Source organism: Bicyclus anynana, chromosome 14 (genome assembly GCF_947172395.1).
Source record: "Bicyclus anynana chromosome 14, ilBicAnyn1.1, whole genome shotgun sequence".
Lineage (NCBI taxonomy): Eukaryota > Metazoa > Arthropoda > Insecta > Lepidoptera > Nymphalidae > Bicyclus > Bicyclus anynana.
This window is the reverse complement of record NC_069096.1, coordinates 5,029,770-5,045,992: the sequence shown is the minus strand read 5'-3', so window position 1 is coordinate 5,045,992 and position 16,223 is coordinate 5,029,770. Positions and strand designations below refer to the sequence as shown.

At 34.8% G+C, this 16,223-nt stretch overlaps 1 protein-coding gene across 2 annotated transcripts; it reads right to left on the bottom strand.

Annotated features, from left to right (window-relative positions):
* Window positions 1-95: 95 nt before the first annotated feature.
* On the bottom strand, window positions 96-15,654 carry LOC112054127 (multidrug resistance protein homolog 49-like). 2 transcript variants are annotated; one of them, XM_052885247.1, is made up of 22 exons: window positions 15,181-15,654; window positions 13,534-13,588; window positions 13,145-13,423; window positions 12,551-12,651; window positions 11,847-12,018; window positions 11,440-11,611; window positions 10,416-10,546; window positions 8,538-8,759; window positions 7,721-7,846; window positions 7,127-7,330; window positions 6,454-6,624; window positions 6,058-6,244; window positions 5,840-5,922; window positions 5,245-5,511; window positions 5,007-5,168; window positions 4,511-4,714; window positions 3,721-3,962; window positions 2,844-3,003; window positions 2,532-2,726; window positions 2,120-2,326; window positions 1,856-2,002; window positions 96-1,019 (listed from the first exon to the last, which is right to left on the bottom strand). In XM_052885247.1, the coding sequence occupies exons 1-22, from the start codon at window positions 15,264-15,266 to the stop codon at window positions 828-830; spliced, it is 3,765 nt and encodes a 1,254-aa protein (XP_052741207.1). In that variant the 5' UTR covers window positions 15,267-15,654; the 3' UTR covers window positions 96-827. The 2 variants fall into 2 exon arrangements, with proteins under 2 accessions (XP_052741207.1, XP_052741208.1); XM_052885248.1 differs by lacking the exon at window positions 15,181-15,654 and adding an exon at window positions 14,328-14,478.
* Between the last annotated feature and the right edge of the window lie 569 nt (window positions 15,655-16,223).

Sequence of the window (16,223 nt, the reverse complement as noted above, 5' to 3'; positions counted from 1 at the left end):
CAGTATACTCTCATTAGAATTAAAATCAGAAGTAAGACCTAGATACCATAAAAAGAAACCAAACACTAATTTGTTATTGATATTAAAACAGTAAAACTATAAAACAAATTTATTTCTTTCTTAAATTAATTAAAATAAATAAATATCCAAACACGAAACACAACACTATCACTTCTCACATAATACTGAGTCAACAAATATTTATTAAGTTTTGAGAGCTGTACAAATATTGCCTAACAGATAGAAGACTCTATTAAAACCAATTTGTGCAAGTTGTATTTTATCAACAATAATGAAAGATTATATACTGTTAGATATGTTACTAGCGCGTCGAAAGTGAGGTGAACGAAAGTGGCTAATTGTCTTAATTTCGTTTAGTACTTTAGTCACATAGTAAACAACGAAAATTATTTAAACAAATTATACCTAAATATTGTCTACTACGTCGTGTTCTTCAGGAAGTGTAAAAACTCTACATACAAAAAAAGTAAAAAGAATAGCTAAATTCGGATCACTTTTCGGGGTAATTTTGTAGGCACGTAACATATCTAATGGTATAAAATCGTTAAGCAATAATTACTATAAAGTGGACGGCTTTCAGGTCGAATTGTACAAGTGCTTTTGAGATAAACTGGGTACACAACTGGAGATGGCTGAATTAAGTTTTGGTAGAAATTCCAGTTAATTGCTTAAGTTTTGGCTTACATTTTTTGATCTAGAAGTTCATTTTAAGGATATAGGGTATTTTTTCCTTCGTCCACTTCATAAATTACTTAAAAGTGTGTAGGTAGCACTATAACGTTTATTGCACTTAACGAAATGATGTATTATAATCCTCGTCTATTCAAGTTGTAATAGAGTCCCTTGAGCTGCATGAGCTCTTTGTGCGTGCCGCGCTCCGCCACCAGTCCGCCGCTGAGCACGCAGATAGCGTCCGCGTCGCGCACCGTGCTCAGGCGGTGCGCGATGAGCACGCACGTGCGCCCGGCCTTCGCGGCGTCCAGCGCCTCTTGCACTACCTGACAAAATATACAATGTAAATAAATATAACATATATATTATAATTATAATTAATTGAATATATTGCCTGACCCACAGAAGACATAAATAGTAACTACAATCCTCGGCTGTAGTCTTGTCTAGTCGGTTGTACTTTATTTTTGCCAACCAATAAAGATGTAGTACTATAAAAAAATATCTAGGTTACTAAACAGTAAGCCAGAAATCTTGGTATAGTGGACTTTTTTCTTTTTGTATTTATTTATTTCTCCTTTTTTTAATTTTTAACAAAGTTAATCAAATACAAAATATAATACACTAGCCGACGCCCGCGACTTCGTCCGCGTGAAACTCGATGTAAACTTTCAACTACCCCTATCCTACCCCTACCTACCCCTACCCTACATTTCTGGTTGATTTTTTACACCTTGTGTCCTAAAAACCCAAATATCTTACGGAACCCTATTTTTTTCCAAAATAAAATTAAGCCTATGTTACTTGTGGATAATGTAGCTTTCGAATGGTGAAAGAATTTTTAAAATCGGTCCAGTAGTTTTTGAGCCTATTCATTACAATCAAACAAACAAACATACAAACAAAGTTTTCCTCTTTATAATATTAGTATTATAATATTAGTATAGAAAACACTATTAATATTTTATAAAAAAAAATCAACCCTCCCGTTGCGGTACATTTGAATGCTGGTGATCAGGGCTCCAGAGTGATGAACCTCCTCAAAATACGCGCCGCCTCAATAACAACTAACTGCCTTCTGTATCCGACCATTATCCAGCATTTAAGCGAAAGCTTGGACTTATCTTATTGTTTCATTAATATTTATGCTACTTTTTATTACCTTTTCACTTTCTGTATCTAATGCACTCGTAGCCTCATCAAGGAATAGTATTCTAGGCTGTCGTATCAGAGCACGTGCAATGGCTATTCTCTGCTTTTGACCTCCAGATAGTTGTGTGCCTTTCTTACCAACATTAGTTTCATATCCCTGCAACATCATATCAAATGAATTTTGATATTTCAATTCAAATTGTTTGATTTATACTGATATTGCTAAAAAAACATCTTTACCCAATGCAATGCAATGCAAGTTCGTGGAACTTACCATCGATAACGTAGTGATGAATTCATGAATATTGGCTTGTATTGCGACTTCTATAATTTCTTCAATGCCAGCTTGCCTGGTGTTGTCTCCATAAGCTATGTTTTCAGCAATAGTTCTATCAAATAAGACTGGTTCTTGTTGTACAAATCCTATTGTTTGCCTCACATCATCTAAACGAAGCGTCGGCAGAGGGATGTTGTCTTGAGCCTAGAAATCAGTAAATCATTAACAACCATCCATTTTTGTATCATTTACTGAGCAAGAGGTGTATCTACAAAGAGAAGGGTCAAAGGCCTTGAGGATTTTATGTATGATGATATGTTCGAAGTATTTTTTTTACAATTTGTCTATTGTCTATACGAAGAATAGAGAGAGTCATATTGTACTGCTTAAAACTAAAAAAAATACATACCACTATTCCTTCATCGGGATCGTAATATCTTTCGAGAAGTTGTATAATAGTGCTCTTGCCGCAACCACTGGGACCCACCAATGCAATGGTTTTATTCTTCTCAATGTCCAGGTCGAAGTTTTCAAGAACTTTTACTGAAGGACGTGTTGGATACTTAAATAATACTTTTCGTAGGCTTGCATTTCCTGTTCCTTTCTACAAATTATACAAATATCATTTTGTACATCGATTAGATAAGATTTTATAGAATTTTATATATTTATTTTAACTATTGTTAATTAGGAAGTAAAAAGAATTGAGGAAAATACTAACGAAATCTTCCGACGCTGGTATTTCAGGATTTTTAATTTTAGACCGTCGATTTAATAGTTGTATAATGCGTCCAGCAGCACTCAATCCCTTTTGGAAATCAGGAGCATACGCAAAAGCAGATGCTGCAGATGAGGAGCCCATAATAAGTGTCTCTGCTGCTCTAGAATTTAATATGATAAACAATAAATGACAGTGTACCTACCTAGACGTCTCATCTTACTTCGCTACTATAAAATCAGCTAATTTTTACTGCCTAGAATGTCATTAGAGGATTATTTAGTGATATACAATGGTAAAAAAATATTTTCAATCGCGAAGCTTTAGTAAGACTTATCAATAATATAGAAATTCTAAATACAAAGTAGGAGCACAGAAATTAATATATTTGATTTTCTGCATCAAAATAATCAAGACATCACCCTTTTTATTAGTTCTAAAACGATCTGCTTCCGTCGTAAAGTTATCAACTCCTTGCGCAGGGAAGTTGAAGATTAAGTGTAGGTATTTTACTTTTAATTTGCTCTTAATTTTAAATTTTTACTATTAATTTGCTCTTCCTTCTTTGTTCATTTTTGCTTTCTTTATTTTATATTTTGTTATTTGTAGTTTATATTGTTTTATAGTGTGTTTTGTTCTGTTTATATCCTAAGTATTACTGTATGTGTCTACTATACAAGCCAGTTATTAATGTTTATGTTTTAAATCTGTATTTCCAGTATATCTATTTTATATCATATTATGTAAATTATTTTATGTGCATAAATGTTGTTGACCTGACTAAATAAATAAATAAACGAGACACTTAGCTTATCTAATCCACAAGCCTGTCATTGCAGTCATATTTAACTGAAATATCAATATTTAGAAAAGTACCTACTTAAGTACTACACCATAGTCAACGTTGTGGTATACCATCAAAGTTCCTCCGTAATACAAGGAGGCAGAATATACAAAATCATAGATTCCTCTGGATAATCCAAAAATTAGTCCACGCATATGAGTTGCTCGTCTAGCAATTTGAAGTGCTGGCTTCAGTTGGCGGGCATACTCTTCGACGAAGAAGTCTTCCTTGCCTAGAGCTGAAACTGTGCGTACGTTAGCAACTGCTTCTACAGCAATCTGAAATTCAATAATTTTATTTACTAAACTATACCAAAGTACGATACGCTATAGACTAAGAGCCCGAGAACCCCAGACTTTCGTCATTTTATAAAAGCTGAAAGTTTGTCAGCTCATGCTCCTACCATAAGTAAATACGGTAGCCAATTATGGAGATTGGACCGGGGTGGCTTTGGGAGGATGCAGATTTTAAGGATCCAGACCCTCAACCGTTTAAGTATAAAGTGTAATGTTTTCATATTTTCCTCAGCATAATATGAGAAACTGTATTCCCAGTCGCCAGTCACTTAGCTTCGCGGCAACTCTTCGAAAAGCACTATTTAATTTGAAACTTCAAAGGTCTCTAGCAAAGGGTTGACATGAAGTCAAATGTCTGGCAAATGGGGCTACCTCCCAAAGCCACGGTCTAAACTCGTGGTGGCTTTGTTTATCGTACTTACATATATGGCGGGAGCATGAGCTGACAAACTTTCAGCTAATACCGAAGGCCTGGGGTTACGGGCTCTCCGTCTATTTATCTCATTAGAGTTACATTTGTGTTGCATTACCATAGAACTAGATTCCATAGCTTTCGCAATCCCCATAGACTCTTCAGATACCAATCTTCCTTCTATATATGTAATGGCAATCAATAGCGGCGCGAATGATAAGACAACAAGCCCCAAGCGCCATTCATAATACATCGCAGCTGTGGTGGCGAATAATAATGTACTAACAGATTGTAATATTGTTCCAATTCTTTGACCTGTTGCCTGGGGATTGTAAAAGATTTTTAATAAATAACGTAACACTTATAGTCCTTAGGTAAATATTATAGTTTATAAAAATTTCACTGTTTTGTAAATTTTGTAGCTTTATGTTCTTCGTTGTGTTTGTAATTCTATAAAAATCAACTTAGCACTTACTTGACTTAACGGCACAATTTAACAGCCCTTTCACTTAAGCAAAAGGGCAAAATAAATTAGATTTAGTAAACATGATTTTTAATAAATATTACTAATGGTTGCTAATGGTACATTACGCTTTATATCAAGATAATCTTACTGCATGTACAGAAGCTGCTTCGCCTGAAAGGCGTGCGCACAGGCATCCCGTTGAATTGCTCTTATCGTCAAAATAACCAATTTCTTGTTGAAGTAACTTTTCAAACATGAGCTTTTTTAATCTTGTCGTTAAATGTTCACCAGCCAATGTGAACAAAAATGCCTGAAACATTGCAACATTATTTGAACAAATATTTTGTTTCGTCTACAACGTTTTCCTGTTATAAAAAGTTACATACCGTTAATAATTCTGCAATACCAAATATTATTCCAATGCCAATAAAGGTGAATGCATATTTTCGTATTTGGGCTTCAACGAAATTTGTATCCGGATTAGAAAGTACCCCGACAAAGTCTCCAAGAATCAAACCGAACAATGGCGCAGAAAAGCCCATCACGATTGAACAAAAAGTAGCTACTGTTATAGACTTCCACTCTGGGGTACTGAGTTTTATCACAGTGGAGAATGGCGCTACTGCAGTTTCATCAGGACTTTGTTTCTCTTCCTGAAATAATTTTGAAATTATCAATATATTCGATTCTTCGTACGAGTTCATAATTGTGATAATTGGTATATTATAGTTTACTGGTATACCTACTGTATCATTATGATTCATGCCTAATTTTCAAAGGATCGGTCTAATCGTTCTTGAGTTATAAAAGACCATACAAACAGACAGACGACAATAGTTATAATACCTTGTACAATTATGTATATCAAATATTTATCCCTTGAAAGAAAATATATGTAAATATATATGAAAATATATATGTACGGACGGATCCTGCTGATTCACATCACATACGGATTCAGAAAGGTTACCTAGCACTTACCTCTACTATTTCTTCAAAATCTTCATCGTCGTCTATGCCTTGTTCCATTGATATGTTTCGCTTGAAATTGACGTCGCTTATAACTGCAAAGTAAATTTAATATATAAAAATCCAATTAGGTATTACAAATCTATACAAGATATGAAGATTTTTTTTTTCAGTTTCGAGTTTTATCCATAAGTTTAGTTTGTTTAAATTAAAAAGATGATTGTACTAACCTGCATCAGGGGTCTCGGGACTTGATTGTAGCATTACCATATCATAGTAGTAGCCTCTTTCAGACATTAGTTCGTTGTGGTTTCCACTTTCAACTATCATGCCTTCTTTCAGAACATATATTTTATCGACATTTCTAATTGTTGAAAGCCTGTGGGCAACAACTATTGTAGTGCGACCTTCACTGGCCTAAAATTATTTATAACCATACAACATAAACAAGATAATACGTCTGTACTGTACTAAAACAAAGACTCATTCCTTAGTACAGAAATTTAGCACTAAAAAATAGATTATTGGATTCGATCAAGAAATCGGTTTCATACTGCAAGACTGGTTGAAAATTCAACGTGGATGGAGTCTGTTAGATATTTTTAATATTATAGAATTAATCTTACCCTGTCAAGTGCTTTTTGAACTTTCGCTTCTGAAGCTGTATCAAGTGCGCTCGTCGCTTCGTCTAGCAAGAGAATAGATGGGTCTCGAATAATCGCACGCGCTATTGCGATACGTTGCTTTTGTCCTCCTGATAGTGATGCACCTCTTTCACCCACCAGTGTGTTATAACCCTAAAAATATGTGACTATACATAATACATATATTAAACTAATAATCTGAAAAGTTTCTTCTTCAAATATTTAGTCTTATCTATAGGTTTCAGCTGTAGAGTTTAAACCGCGTCCAAGGTGGTAACAGAAGGTGTGAAGAAACCAGATAGGTACTCGTACTTGGTAGAAAAATATACTGTAAATCCATAGGTTCTCCTTTCAAGCACGATACCACCTTACTCTATAATATTATCTTTAACATAAAGTAAGATAATTAATCTAGTATTAACTTGGTGATGAAAATGTTTCCTCATAGTCTTATTTGTCCCGATTTTCATAAAACATTAAATTAAATGATAAAACAAAAACATTGGTGAAAATAGAATGATATTTGTTTTTGAATATGTATGTCTGTGCTTATTTATAGTGATATTGAAAGCAATAATTGTATATTTGTCAAAAGTTTCGCTTTTACGAAGCATAAACTTTGATCTTGATGAGATAATAAATCCAAATTACATACCAATGGAAGTTTCCTAATAAACTCATGTGCGTTTGCAAGAATCGCTGCGCTTTCAACTTCAAAGTCCGAAGCGTCATCCCGCCCGTAGCGAATGTTTTCCTGCACCGTAGTGTTGAACAGTACTGGCTCTTGTCCAACTACACCGATTTTACTGCGCAGCCATTTCACTGATACATTGCGAATATCGATCTCATCTATGGTTATCTAGTAACACAATAATTAATCTCTATTATCACCGTCATCAACATCTTCATCACTATCATCATTGTTACAATCAGTGTCTTCATCATCATCATCATCACCAATCAACCGCAAGCCCCTTCTCTCGAAGGGAATTTCGAGTTGCCACAATGCAGATTACTGGACTTAAACTGGAAAGACAATGTTTAAGTCTGTACGATCACTATCAGAAAATGTAATGATCGTAACTATTGACTTAACCCTGAAGCAGAAATAAACTATCACAAATTCAAATATAGATTGTCCATTTGATTTGCTGTGTAAGCGCTAGTCGATGATCCGATCAATTGTATTTTCATCACTTCCTCACTGATGGCGAATGTTAGATAATAAATCAAGCTAAAGAATACATACGCTTCCATCGATGACGTCATAACATCTGGACAGTAGCTGGATGATGGTCGACTTGCCGCAACCTGAATGCCCCACCAGGGCTACGGTTTGACCACGTTGCACGCTGAGGCTCACCCCTTTAAGAACCTGTTCCATGCGTACAAAACATCTGTTATAAATTCAATTGGAGAAATATTAGAAAAACGAGAAATGTACAAAAAAAAATACTTGCAGTAAGAAAATTGAGTGCCGTGATAGCCCTGTGGATATGACCTCTGCCTCCGATTCCGGAGGGTGTGGGTTCGAATCCGGTCCGGGACATGCACTTCCAATTTTTCAGTTGTGTGCATTTTAAGAAATTAAATATCAAGTGTCTCAAACGGTAAAGGAAAACATCGTGAGGAAACCTGCATACCAGAGAATTTTCTTGATTCTCTGCGTGTGTGAAGTCTGCCATTCCGCATTGTGCCAGCGTGGTGGACTATTGGCCTAACCCCTCTCATTCTGAGAGAAGACTCGAGCTCAGTGAGCCGAATATGGGTTGATAAATCCCGTTAAAAGTTATTTTAAAAAAAATATTTGCCATATATTTTACATATTGTCAATATTCCCGCTCCCCTCCAAGTAGTGGAAAAATCTGTGTTAGGAGTGGGTACGACAATAGTCCAGCGGGCGGAGGTCGAACCAGCACCTCTCGGTGATGAGCCTCTTTACCATTGAGCTCAGATCCAAGAGTCCAGATCTCTTGAAGGGTCCAGATTCTCTCGTTCTACAATCTACGTATGAAATATAGTAGCCTATTTAGCGCATGTGTGCACACACACTCAATGAAACTTACCGGTACATCTGGTCTAGACGGGTAGTGAAACACGACGTTGTTCAGAGAAATGTTTCCATACATGCTGTCCATTGCCACGCCTGCATCTGAGTTGTTAATCTTTGGGACGTTATCAATTAGTCTGAATATCTGTGCACCTGCGCCGGTCGCTGTGCCGAATGTGTCCATTAGAGGAGACGCCATCTCAAAGTGCATGGACGCCATCGTTATTCCAAAGAACACCTAAAATGTTTACACATTTTAAAAACTAAATTAAAAATAGACTAGTTGACACTTTTTTTAATGTTCTTAAATAGTTAATTATCGTTCTACTAGATTGAAAAAGCTTTTTCACTACTCTTGCTCAAAAACACTGTCATATTACCACTCCACAGCGGGGCTAAACAAGCATTTTAGCCTCTAGGGGCTAAAGTAATTTTGTTTTTTTAATTCTTGTCTGTTAAGAGTACTTAGCCAAGTACTAGCCTACTATAAAACGGAGGAGGTTTTATTCGAAAATAGAATCATTATAGGTAAGGCCCTGATTGTTTTGAAAAATAAATAAAAAACTTTAAATTAGAATGAAATGCAGCGTTCTTGTCTGTGGAATGCGTTCATTTTTTTATTTAATTTTTGTTTGAGTTGCGAATAGAGCGAGATTTGAAGACATGGGACATCCTGTACGGTGTAATACCTTTGCCTTTTTATTGTGTGAAAGAAAAATAAAATTTAAAAGCGAGAATTTTAAAAACAATATTGCCGTGAATAATCCATACTTGATTTTTTAAATAAAATTTATTGTGAATTTGTGACCGTAACATACATATTGTTCAACGTTAATTGTTATTGTTGTCTTCATCTAGTGAGAATGGTGATCCTAATTTGGAGATGAATGAAATTTTCAATCTGTTACCATCAAAGTCGAGACGCATATACTTAAATACCTACCTAGGTAAAGTGGAGAAAACAACAACGAATGGATTCACTTATGAAAGGAGTTTTTTAAACTATTATCTCCCACGTTTACCTCAAATAGTCATTATTCATCTTCACAGGAGTCGGTAATTATGTTGCCGGGTAAAAGCATTTACATTTAATTTTCAATTAATATAAATCATTGAATATTGTACTAAACTATTTTATTTTCTCGCAATCGTAGTGAAAAGCAGAGTGTAACACGTGGGGCTAAACCCATTATAAACTCGGTTTCTATTTAGGCGGCCTAAAAATACCTCGTATATAATGGGTATTTTTAGCCCCTTGTATAACAATCTACTATTTCATACTTTAGTTTGATGTTTAGTACATCAAGTAACATGTACGTCACAAAATGGACGATAGCGTTTTTGACGGTTGGAAAATTTGAAAATAGATTATAAAATAGGGTAATAGAATAGAAAATTTTTGAATTATTTTATTTAGAAATACTTAAATTTTATTAATTAATATTGATATATATTTCGGACCCTCTTTCCATGTCATCATCATCATCATCATTGTCAGCCGATGGACGTCCACTGCTGGACATAAGCCTCTTGCATGGACTTCCAAACAAAACGGTCTCGCGCCGCCAGCATCCAGCGGCTCCCTGCAACCCGCTTGATGTCTTCGGTCCACCTAGTGGGGGGTCGACCAACACTGCGCTTTCCGGTGCGGGGTCGCCATTCCAGCACCTTGGGACCCCAACGTCCATCGGCTCTTCGAACTATGTGGCCTGCCCACTGCCACTTCAGCTTTTCTTTCCATGTACTATGCGAAATTAATATTGTTTATATTAAATTTTTTAAGAGTTAACTACCATATTTCCCCTCTTCTATAAATAGTGAGGCCTAGCCCTACAGTAGACCATTGAATTAAAGGCTGAAAGGTTAAAACAATTAAATAGCATATTCAGCTTACTGCCAACATTGTCTCCACGTCGTATGTTTTGGGTTCATTTATCATAAGTTTATATCCAATCCAAAAGGATAAGGCGTAGGAACCGTAAATATAGAATTCCTGAAGGCCCATAAATATTGCTTCCAAAAAACCTGAAATACATGTACAGTTATTTTACGAGTAGGTAATCTAAAATTTAATTACATATAACTGAATCTACTTTCTGAACAAAAGAAAATCGGCCATTTTTCGTACATTAATGGGCCCAAAAGGAGATGGTCCATTTCAGATCCACTCTTGTAACCCGTATCAATATAATTTAGAAAATAAAAGGATTTTATTATAATCTAAATAAGTGAATCTAAGTAAATAAAAAGAAATAAATAAAATTAAAACTCAAGTGTTTGAGTTAAATCAAGATGGCGTCGTTAAAGCAAATTAAGACATGACACTTGACAGCAAACGTCAAATCGACTACTGCATTAAAAACGTCATCAATCCGCCATTATTACTCCTAATAGTGTTGCATTTCTTGGGAGAAAATGAATATTATTTCGAAAGAATTAAATTAAATGCGTAGATTTGTATAATCAAAAATAGTTACAAAAAAAATTTAAGTACTTTTATTTCCACCAGGGTACAATGACTGATCCTGGCTTCATACAATTTTGGACCATCTCCTTTTTATAAATGAACTGTTACAATGTCCAAATCAGTATCATTTAATAAATAATAATATCAGTTTTAGTCTGGTTTAATTTCAATTTTATTAAAAGTTGCATAATCAAGATATGGGCAATTATCTACATTATAAAATGCACAATTTCAAAAGCACACATATTTTCAAAAAATATTAGCAACTATCAATTCTTATAATTTTTGGTGAACTTGATTTATAAATAAAGAATTTTTTGTCATTTTTTTTTTGTAACGTCATGGTCCCTAAACTCAAATGGTCCCCCAACCCAAAATGGTCGGTCTCCTTTGCGTTTCCAAAGTCATGTAAACAAACAAAACAAATTCGAATATTTCTGAATATGTCTACCTTTCTTAATGTTGACACTCCTGGCTTCAGCCAAAAGTTGATCATATCTATCAATCTCTTTCTTTTGTCCGCTGAAAGCGTACACAGTTCTGATGGCCGAGAACACTTCCTCAACCACTGCTCCTGCCTTGCTTGACAACTCAGCTTCACGCTCCGATAGCTTAGACGCGATCTAAAACAATTTGTGCGGCGACTGAGCTCAGAGTGCCAGAGTGCGCGTTATCGTAAACGCAAATTTCCAAGGAATTGAAACAGCGCCATCTAGTGTGTAAAGTAAAAGATTTTTTCGAATCGGTTCAGTAGTTTTGCAGCCTATTCAATGCAAACAACTAAACAAACAATCAAATCTTCTCTTCTCTTCTTTATAATTATTATAGAAAATGAAAATATAAACAAAGCAAACATACCCAGCCCGAAGCTCCAAATAGGCAGAACGAGACCGGTAATGAAACTAGACAAAGTAGAGCTAGTTTCCACCCTTTTATGAGTGCCATAATAACACAGCTCAAGAAAGCGGCCTGGTAGAAGAAAAACATTTCCACTTTTTCTCCTATTCCGTCCTCTAGTTTGACAACATGACTGGAAAATGAGATAGGGTAATGTAATAGCGAAACATGTAAAACAAATCATGACTCACCACGATACTAAGGGCCAGTTTCACCACCTTTTGATAAGTGGATATTCTAGCCATAAGTCTCGTCACTTTCCTACTTTATGTCAAATTAGCCGACGCCCTGTTCCCATTCTTGTGAGAATAAGGGGATTAAATATTATAGCCTATGACACTCACAAATACCCCAATTTGTTAATTGCCAAGAAAACGTGTAAGATAGGCATGGCGTATATGCAAATTCAGTGCACGTCAATGATATCCATATAAGAATATTAAAAAAAATAGTTCCACGGTTAAGGGATCGGATTCAACACCGAAAGGTTTCTTGTCTGCCGTCCTTGCCTGTCAGACTGTTGACGTATATTACTTTTATCACAGTCTTGCCCCGAAAGGAACGGGTTTATTGGTCACATTTAAGAATTAAAGCTATTCTAAGAGATATATTATTCTTTTTAATTATTTTTAAATAAAATTATACATATAAGTCCGGACACTTACTCGGACATCTTCGTAGCGAAGTCTCCAATTTGATTAGTATCAAAGTATTCGATATCCTGATTTAAAGCAGCTTTCAAATATGCTTGTCGTATTCGATAAACCTGTTGAGTACCATAAAATACATATAGTGATAGTGAAAACGTCTATACACTTTAATTACTTGTCTGTCAGGGAATTCAATAACTCCGTGGCTTAACTTAAATAGAATTTTAAGGTTTATACTATCGAATGCTTTGGACAAATCACAGAACACACTAATATAATTCTTAGAACTCTTCCAGGCGTTATAGATGTTTTAAGTCTTTAGCATATAACATACTGTTCAGGATGAAGCAAATTATTTAAACGCAAATGATTTCAAACTTAATTTAAATATTCTTTTTTCAAAAACTTGCTCATTCAAATCGTTATACCTTACCCAAAACGTACCATATAGTCTTCCTCGATATATGGGCTATCTAACACTGAAAGAATTTTTCAAATCGGACCAGTAGTTCTTGAGATTAGCGCGTTCAAACAAAAAAACAAACGAACTCTTCAGTTTAATAATATTATTATAGATACTACATTATACGTAGTTTCACGTATTCTTACCTGATTGTACGCTGATGTATTCATGAGGACGGTACCGATATATGAAAGGACCATTGTAACACCACCAACAAGGCTGTAATAGATAGCAAATGTTTTTGCTGCTTGAAGAAAAACTTCCACTTGTGGTGTACCATCATGGACTGATCTTCCGAAGTCCACCATACTTTGAAGATACGCAGCAAATAATAACGTATTTACAGGTACTGTGCATCCACATATGATCGCAGTTATTATTGTTATAAATATGAATAACTTGTCTGTTAAGGATGCAAATCTGAACTGAAAGTTAAAGTATTTTACTTAGTATTTTCCTTTAATAATGAATTTAATTTATTGTATTTCTTTTAAATTTCAAAAACAAAAATGAACTTATAAAGATATTTACTTACCAATGTAAAATATGATATGCTTGGAATGACTTCATCTTCTTTGGCATCCGTATCACTGGAAATTTGCGAAATGTAAACATTTGAAAAAGGATAGCTGCAAAATTGAGTATACCTACCTACTATCTATTAGTCTGCTAACCGGCTTAAGAAATAATTATATGTATACTCATCTGTTATTTATCAGTGAGTAGAAATATATGATAGAAAATTTATATTTCTCTTTATAATAATTAGTATATTCGTTGTTTTAGTTAGTGTAAATAATTCATCAAATTATTATTTTAATAAACTTTTATATATTTAAAAAAATAGTATAGATAAAGATTCTTGTTCTTAAGCTCATTTCAAGCACGAAAGCATGCTACTATTTAGCAGTTGCTGATTATCATGTGTATCGCAAGATTGCTAATAATGAGCATGCTTATTTCATGCTTGTTCAAGAATCAAGTCGTGCGAACTAGGAGCATGCTACTTGCTGCGAGGGTGGAGGGGGGCGTGCTTTTAGCGCGTCTTAACAGGTTTGCTTATTGAGTATGCTAGTCGATGAGCATTACTATTCTGTATTCTCGTCACCTTCATCTCTCTCTGTCTAACACGATACTGTAGACAGAGAGCGATAAATACAAATTGGCATGTGTAATTGGAATGTTTGCTTTGAGCATGCTTATTCAGGAGCATACTTAAAAATAACATGCTTATTGCTAGCAAATGTAAACTTATGATAAGCATCCTCCTATGGAGCATACTTAATAGCACGTTTTTAGCATGCTATTTTAGAGCATGTGTAGCAGTACCTTTACTCGTATTGTTAGCCTTTGTATTTGTAATCAAATCAAAAATCATTTATTTCAATCATTCATTTTAGGCTCAGGCTAAGCAATTTTGACACGTTAGTTGACTATTTGTAAAGATTCTACCACCGATTCGAATGGCAGGTTCTGCTGAAAAGAAACCGGCAAGAAACTCAACAGTTGCTGTTTTTAAAAAAAAACATACAGTATTGTAATTTACAATTGATGACAACATTACAATTTCTTATAGTTTTACTTTCTGTGTGATTTGATATTGAGTTCCTTAAAATAAAAAGCATTAGGTTGATTTCGCTTATCTTACAATTTGGAAACCCCTGCCCTGTTTTATATTACTCTGTTTTATGGATATGGATGGTATTTATTAGTAGGTAAATTATGTAATGCTATGTGTAGTTCTATAATTGTTTCGCATCTCGCAATCGAATTCCATGGCCACGCTTGACGCTACCATCACAACACGCCGGGTTCGTACCGGAACGATCACATCAATCTTTATCTATGAGTCATCGCAATTTTAATCCAATTTTAATATTTTATATCAAACTAGTAGACGCCGCGTGGTTCCCGTTCCCGTAGGAATACGGGGATAGCACTCAAGGATAGTTTAGCTTCCCAACAGTGAAAGAATTTTTCAAGTCTGTTCTGTAGTTTCAATGCAAACAAACAATCAAATCTTTCCTCTTTATAAACCTATTATTTAAGTCTTAACTTTTTATATAATTAATTCATCATTCATCAAAAATAATAGTTCATACACCAAACCGGTACACCTACAATAACCTACCAAAGTTAAAAACAAGAAATTTCACTAAACGTCATCTATACGCTAACTCACCAGATATTTGGATCGGTTGATTCATTTCTCAAAAGCGCCTCTGTCTCGTCTGTGGTGTAATTTTCATTCGTGTTTTCCTCATTCATGTTAGATTAGAATTTATTGTGTTTTGTTTGTACAACGCGTGCGGTGTGCTATCAACAAAGTTGTATGCAGGACTGTGGGAGATATGACTTATCTCCAGTTATATATACGTTTATTCATACACTATCAATATAGATTTCTGTTTTCTATTATCTATAATTTGTAGCGCTCCTTACACACGCGTGAAATACTCGAAATTCAGCGTCACAGTAATAAGCTAGTTTTTTAGCTTCGTTAATATTACTCCACCATTTAACTTATCACCAAAGAGAATAAATATTGTGGCAATTCTCTGTAATAATTCAGTGTTGTTATTTTTAACCGAGTTATATCTGACGTAAACACGAGACGAGCTAAAGCGTCTAATAGTACTGCGGGACATTACAACAATGTTTAAACCTGGTTCAACGTCATGAATCATGACCGCAGTTGGGGTCAAGGTAACTTTCGATGTAGGTAAAACTAGCTATGGTATGAAGTTTGGTTTGCCATGGATTTGCCGCGTTAATTTAGGTCAATGTGATGGGCATAGATATGGTCATATTGTAATTTCAGTTTCATGTACTTCTCATATTTTACGTCTTAAACGAATATCTCCGGTTGCACTGAATGGGAAGCGTATGAACCACTCGATCCTTGACCTCGGTGAAACAATACGTTTGAGCGTGTGTTAGCCGGCTATCTGGTTGTGACAGGTTTGTTTGACTGTTGGTACTAACTGAGGTATCAATACTATACATACTATAAACATATACAACAATACTATAAACAGCTACTACAGCCCTACTCGATGTGTGCTGATTACCAGCAAACAAATTAAAAATGAGGGTATAAATCGCTAGTCATTTCACACCTAATAATAATAATAATTATAATTAACTTCTTCTTAAATTAAAAATAAATTCGATTAGATTTAGTTAATATATTTTGAATAACATCTGCAATTTAATTATTCAACT